The 7,464-nt window shown below is 39.2% G+C and overlaps 1 protein-coding gene across 1 annotated transcript; it reads right to left on the minus strand.

Annotated features, from left to right (window-relative positions):
• Positions 1 to 101: 101 nt before the first annotated feature.
• Positions 102 to 5,611, minus strand: LOC100877862 (carboxylic ester hydrolase). Its single transcript, XM_076529978.1, has 10 exons — positions 4,958 to 5,611; positions 4,285 to 4,422; positions 4,054 to 4,213; positions 3,083 to 3,268; positions 2,792 to 2,991; positions 2,518 to 2,674; positions 2,259 to 2,419; positions 2,046 to 2,193; positions 570 to 702; positions 102 to 510 (listed from the first exon to the last, which is right to left on the minus strand). The coding sequence occupies exons 1-10, from the start codon at positions 5,159 to 5,161 to the stop codon at positions 297 to 299; spliced, it is 1,701 nt and encodes a 566-aa protein (XP_076386093.1). The 5' UTR covers positions 5,162 to 5,611; the 3' UTR covers positions 102 to 296.
• Between the last annotated feature and the right edge of the window lie 1,853 nt (positions 5,612 to 7,464).

Consider the following 7,464-nt stretch of genomic DNA (forward strand, 5'->3'; position numbering starts at 1 on the left):
AATGTACCATAACTATCTTCATTAAACAATACACTAATTTCTTATTATTAACTAATAACTCTTTAAACATACTACAACGAAAGGGTTAAATAAAACAGAACTCAAATCATGTAAATATATTTCGTAGTCAAAATCGAGCTACAAAAAATTCACAAATATTTGCAGGTAGGTTTAACCAGTATCATTTATTCAACGATTGTACAGACTGCTTCAGTTCTCCCGTACTGTTTGCCATTATTTATCAGTCGAGATAAAATTCACGGAACTCGTCATCGTAAAATGTGCTGACAGAAAGATCAAAAAATATCTCTGCGAGTAGGTATCTTTACGCAGGAACTGATGGTTGGTAACACTGAATACAAAATTTTTGGATAAGTCTCTGTGTGTTCGTCCACCGTGCGATTGTACAAGACGTCACTTTTGTTGATGTCCAATTGCCAACCTGACTGACCAGAATTTACCCAAGTTACGTTGTATTCTGATTTCTTTAGATGCTTTGGCGTTGGATCTCTGAAAGACAGAATTAATTATCAATTAAGAGAATAATTATCTTTGTTTTAATTTCGTACCCGTATTTGGCAAAGTTAGCCCAGAAGGTGACCATCTTCCTCCTGAATCGATTGAAAGGGTCATTTCTATCTTTGGGCACGTCTAGGTCTTGCACGTGAAATATGTAGCCCACATCGTCGAAATGAGTAGTTCCTATAAGCAAAATTAGTATGATAATATTATATACGATGGCGATATAATGCGAGGTAATTCAATATGTGGAACGTGGTGATGTAACGCGTTGCGGTACGCATGTTGATGCAACGCGAGACGATAACTGGTATCAAATTATTACGCGGAGTAGCTGAATGTGTGATGTAACGCGTGGGGATATCATGCGTGATAGTCCAAGGCCTGGTGATATCACACGTGATAGTCTGGCACATAGAGATAGCATGCGTGGTACTTGAAAGCGTGGAGACTCAAGGCGTAGTAATCTAATGAGTAGATATCTGACATATGGTAGTCTGGCACATTGAAGTAGCATGCGTGGTACTCGAAAGCGTGGAGATTCAAGGTGTGGTAATCTCTCATGTAGTAATCTGACCCGTGGCATTCTATCGTATAGTAATCTAACGGGTGGTAATCTAACGCGTGGTAATCTAACGCATGGTATTCTCACGCATGGTACTTTCACGCATGGTACTCTCACGCATGGTATTCTCACGCATGGTATTCTCACGCGTGGTAATCTAGCGCGTGGTAATCTCACGCATGGTACTCTCACGCGTGGTAATCTAACGCATGGTACTCTCACGCATGGTATTCTCACGCGTGGTAATCTAGCGAGTGGTAATTTCACGCATGGTACTTTCACGCATGGTACTCTCACGCATGGTATTCTCACGCATGGTATTCTCACGCGTGGTAATCTAGCGCGTGGTAATCTCACACATGGTACTCTCACGCGTGGTAATCTAACGCATGGTACTCTCACGCATGGTATTCTCACGCGTGGTAATCTAGCGAGTGGTAATTTCACGCATGGTACTTTCACGCATGGTACTCTCACGCATGGTACTCTCACGCATGGTACTCTCACGCATGGTACTTTCACGCATGGTACTCTCACGCGTGGTACTCTCACGCATGGTACTCTCACGCGTGGTAATCTAACGCATGGTACTCTCACGCATGGTATTCTCACACGTGGTAATCTAGCGAGTGGTAATCTCACGCATGGTACTTTCACGCATGGTACTCTCACGCATGGTACTCTCACACATGGTATTCTCACGCGTAGTAATCTAGCGCGTGGTAATCTCACGCATGGTACTTTCACGCATGATACTCTCACGCATGGTACTCTCACGCATGGTACTCTCACACATGGTACTCTCACACATGGTACTCTCACGCATGGTACTCTCACGCATGGTACTCTCACGCATGGTAATCTAGTGTGCAGTAATCTCTAACAGGTGGTAATCTAACACTTGACAATACAACGCGTCATAACAAAAACGTCAATTACTCAAAATATAAATTACACTCACCATTCAGCGGATTATCATACATCTTATGCATAGAATGCTGAGTCTGATACGACAGTCGATAATAATAAATCGGATGTTCCTCATTACTCCTTGCCAATAATCTCTGAGTCAAATCAATAGGACCACTAAAGAAAATATCATTCGCGATCTGCAAACAGCAATATCTTATACCAATTATTAAAATCAATTTTAATATACACAAAATAATTTTACCTTCACACCTTCGGCGTACGTAGAGTTATAAATTTTTTCTACCAACAACGCTAAGCGATTTAACGGGTCAGCAGTCATGCGTTCATGATGTTCGGTCATGCTGCTCACATACTTTTTAGCCCAATCAATCATGTTGCCTATACCGATCGGTGTGATGGTCGCTGGGAAAATGAAACGTGATACCGAACCATATAAATTAATATTGTTTCACTACTCTCGTTACTCTCGTTTCTCAATATTTATTAAAAACAATACTCACGACCTAGAAACAAAACCACCTCGTCACGGGTGTATCCCATCATCATGGAATGTTTATAAAAATTCCCGTTGGAGTATTGTGTTATAGGACACTCTGTCAAGAAGGCGTTTTTGTTGATTTTTGGATCTTCTACTGTTGGTCGAAAGGGAAGGAAATCCTGAAAATATGAATTACTTCGATTACTTATAATGATGGATTTTGTTCAGTATTATTTTTAATGGTGAAGCATAATTGTGTAGATACTAAATAAAAATGATAGATTAGTAATATATACCAGTCCTATTATCCCTCCAGCATCCACAAGATCCATCGCAGGGGCCCGTTGAAGGAAGTTCAACAGGTCATCCTTGTTCTTCGGCGCGAAGTCAAGGGTGGCAGCAACATAATGAGCGTTCGCAATGATATTCTCCGGTGGGTGGTATGCCCACGGGCATAATGGTGTTCCGCTCATGCTAATCGATCGTAGAAACAGACCTGATTAGAAAACACATTATTAACCCGAATCAAAATGTTTTATGCAATGAATGCAATGCTTAATACAATGAATATAATGCTTCATGCGTACCTCTCGACTGCTTCGATAACATGTGAAAGCCCACAGCTGTGCTCCCAGCACTTTCTCCGAAAATCGTTACCTGACTTGGATCACCACCAAATGTGGCGATGTTGCTTTTCACCCACCTCAGCACCAGGTTCTGGTCCTTCAAACCTGCGTTCCCTGTCGCGTTCGGGTGCTTCAGGGTCAAAAACCCTAAAATTGATAATTTCAGTTTGGGGACAATTTACAAGTATTGAGTAAAGTGAACACTTTAAAACAAGACTGATAAAAATTATTTAGACTTGAAGATCAATCAAAATCAATTTCGTAGACAATAAATGTTTACATAGTCAAGTATTGAACATATAAAATCAAGTATAAAATTGCTCAATTTTGGAGACAACAAATGTTTGCTTAGTCAAGTATTGAACATATGAAATCAAGTATAAAATTCATTAATTTCGGAGACAACATATGTTTGCATAGTTAAGTATTGAACATATGAAATCAAGTATAAAATTGATTAATTTCGGAGACGACATATGTTTGCATAGTCAAGTATTGAACATATGAGAACAAGTATAAAATTGTTTAATTTTGTAGACAATAAATGTTTGCTTAGTCAAGTATTGAACATATGAAATCAAGTATAAAATTGATTAATCTCGGAAACAACATATGTTTGCATAGTCAAGTATTGAACATATAAAATCAAATATAAAATTGCTCAATTTTAGAGACAATAAATGCTTGCATAATCAAATATTGAACATATAAAATCAAGTACAAAATTCCTCAATTTTAGAGACAATAAATGTTTGCATAGTCAATTATTGAACATATAAAATCAAATATAAAAATGCTCAATTTTGTAGACAATAAATATTTGCATACTATCAATATAAAATAAAATCTCATTTCCATAAACAAGATTTTATTTCATTTCCATAAACCTTACAACTCGAAAGAAATAATAGGATTTGAAAGAAAGAAAGTACCGAGAGGTCCCAGGCGATAATTAAAGCTGACGAAAACAAGATCTTCCTCAATGAAGAAATCAGGTCCATAAAAGGACGAGTTGCTGAAGCCTGATCGATAGGCGCCACCGTGTATCCACACCATAACGGGTCTCCGTCTCGACAGCCTCGTAAATCTTGTCTGACAACATATTCATTGATGTCTGTATCACATCTATTTCTACAATTTTTATGGGAATAAATTAAAATTACCTCTGGAGTGAAGACGTTGAGGTACAAGCAATTTTCGTGGCCCATCAACTTGGTGCTCATGATATCTCTTTGGGGGCACACACTGCCCTCTTGGAAGGCGTTTAATACTTCGTTCCATGGTGCTATGGGCACTGGTGGCTGTTTTTGTTCGAATGTTAAAACTAATTTTATAGAAGCTAGTTTATGTAATTTAGGTTTTTGTAAATTTGTTTAGGAGATCACATATTTGTTTGTGTAAGACTTCATCTCATTCGAAATTGATGTAATAAAAATTTCATTTAAAGAGGTAATAATTGAAATAATAAAAAAATACAAAGTATTAAAGATTGAGACATTTTATACAAACTGAACGAAAATGAAAATGAACTTATATATTTATAGTGGACTAATGAACATTTTCATCAAATATTAAACTTGCATCTCTTTCACAATTTCAATAGTAGTCCACACATTTCCTTTGCAAAAAAAATATACAATAAAAGATGTATAAAATATCCCCCAATAGATGTAGCTAATTAACAAACCCCTTACAAACCCTTCAAAAACCCTTCACAAAACCTTTTACAAACTCTTTAACCAATAACTGTACCATAAGCACATTACACAACACCCATAAAATTGCTAACAACACGAACAAATATATGAACCACATAAAGCACACAAAACACTTTACTCTGAATCTGAGTTGACGAAGGGGTGGTTCAGCATACGGTATTCCCTTGAACGCCGAATATTTGATTCCATCCCAAGCAGTTCGTAGTACCAATCCTCGTACAGGCCCGATTGACGTGTTTAGAACCGGTGTTCGACGAGAATCGACGATCAAACACGACATCGATGCGAAGCAAACGAAATTGAAGAAACTTGCGCAAGACATGGCTCAATCAACCACTCAAATACGCTGATTCTGTTCTTTTTAACAGTTTCCAAGAACGTGTTCACAGATAAGTTGCAATATTCCCAGTTGTCATAAGACTTCTGATCGATACCTCATTAGCCATTAAAGAAACTTTTATGCAGTTGATTGACAAATTTTATTGTCGCAATATTGTTATCGATTGTACAATCCACTCGTAAACTGTTTGTGTGGACGCTGACGTAGGCTGCTTATTAAGAAATTCAGTGAAATTTTTTACTTGCATTTTCTGAATGAAGAATTTACCATGAGTTATATATGATGCAATTTGTATCGCTCATATGTAGAATTTCCCACGAAGTGAATCTACTATGCGTTGTATTTCGAATGCGTGCGATTTCCCACGCGTTGAATTTTCTATGCGTTGCAGGGACTACATGTTGGATTTCCCACGCGTTCAATTTTCTGTGTGTTGAATTTTACACGCGTGGTATTTTTCAAGCGTTGAATTTTTCGTGCGTTGAATTTCCTACACGTGGTATTTTCCACGCACCGAATTTTCCACGCTTCAAATTTTCCACGCGTCGAATTTCCCAAGCGTGGTATTTTCCACGGGTTGAATTTTCCATGCGCCGAATTTCCCAAGCGTGGTATTTTGCACGCGTTGAATTTTCTACACGTTGAATTTTCCACGCATTGAATTTTCTACTCGCCGAATTTTCCACGCGTGGTATTTTCCACGCGTTAAATTTTCCACGCGCCGAATTTTCCACGCATTGAATTTTCTACGCGCCGAATTTTCCACGCGTGGTATTTTCCATGCGTTGAATTTTCCACGCATTGAATTTTCTACGCTCCGAATTTTCCACGCGTGATATTTTCCACGCGTTAAATTTTCCACGCGCCGAATTTTCCACGCATTGAATTTTCTACGCGCCGAATTTTCCACGCGTGGTATTTTCCATGCGTTGAATTTTCCACGCATTGAATTTTTTACGCGCCGAATTTTCCACGCGTGGTATTTTCTACGCGCCGAACTTTCCACGCGTGGTATTTTCTACGCACCGAATTTCCCATGCGTGGTATTCTCTACGCGCCGAATTTTCCACGCGTGGTATTCTCTTTGCGCCGAATCTCCCACGCGCCGAATTTTCCACGCATCGAATTTCTCACGCGTGGAATCCTCTACGCATCAAATTTTCTATGCGCCGAATTTTCCACGCATCGAATTTCTCACGCGTGAAATTCTCTACGCGTCAAATTTTCCACGCGCCAAATTTTCTATGCGTCGAATTTCCCACGCGTGGTATTCTCTTTGCGCCGAATTTTCCACGCATCGAATTTCTCACGCGTAGAATTCTCTACGCGTCAAATTTTCCACGCGCCAAATTTTCTATGCGCCGAATTTCCCACGCATGGTATTTTCTACGCGCCGAATCTTCCACGCGTGGTATTTCCTACGCGTCGGATTTTCCACGCGTCGAATTTCCCTCGCGTGGAATCTTTTACGCGCCGAATTTTCCACGCATTATATTCGCAACATTTGCAATACATTTGCAACTAATTATACCTCCAACACCTCCTATTTGCAACCACATAGACATCTAAACATCGCTCACCTCACAAATTTTTTCACATTAGAATTTCACATGTACCCACGACATATCGGCTCAACCTAAATCCCAGCGGTCCACCGCGAATCTCCTTGTTTCCCAACGAAAAAAGGAATGTCCCAGTACAAAGGGTTAAAATTAGCTTTGAGAAAGAAGAGAACGCGTCTCCATGAGACAAGCTTTAGACTTTAGAGGAACGTTCCACATTCCCTGGCCACTCGAAGCCGCCTGCTTGCTTTTGCTGGTTTTAACTTGAATTTCGTCCACGCTCTCGTCTCCTTAAACCTAACAGCCCGCCGGGCTTTTATTGTTACCCAGCGGGAAAGGGTATCGAGGTTGTTGCTTTAGAGGGGAAGAGCTAATACGTGACCGGTTGTATAGCTTTTCTTCGTGGCTCTCCTAACGAACTATTAGATAACGCGTGTTATAAAGCCGTTCCTGGTTATTCTTCTACCTGTCGCTTGTGGCTGAAATATTTTTACCGGAAATTGTTTTTCTTACTCAAATTTATTAATACAAGTATTATGATTAAACACTTAATTTTTTATTTTGTGAGCGAGTGCGTCAGAGAGGGTGACTTAATTATTATTGTGACATTAAAATAGATAAAGAATGTTCAAATGTTAGGGATGTTTTATATATGGCGATCATTGGCGGAGGGGTAGAAATTTAAATTAAACACGAAATTGAATTGTGGTGAAAATTTGAGCC

Source organism: Megachile rotundata, chromosome 3 (assembly GCF_050947335.1).
Source record: "Megachile rotundata isolate GNS110a chromosome 3, iyMegRotu1, whole genome shotgun sequence".
In the NCBI taxonomy this organism is placed as follows: Eukaryota; Metazoa; Arthropoda; class Insecta; order Hymenoptera; family Megachilidae; genus Megachile; species Megachile rotundata.

Bases quoted from the DNA above. Each gene is read 5' to 3' on its own strand.
- LOC100877862 (XM_076529978.1), bottom strand. From the start codon at position 5,161: ATGTCTTGCGCAAGTTTCTTCAATTTCGTTTGCTTCGCATCGATGTCG. The intron at 2,194-2,258 runs GTAAAATTATTT...TGCTGTTTGCAG, and splicing joins CGTACGCCGAAGGTGTGAAG to ATCGCGAATGATATTTTCTT. The intron at 511-569 runs GTACGAAATTAA...TCTGTCTTTCAG, and splicing joins GCTAACTTTGCCAAATACGG to AGATCCAACGCCAAAGCATC.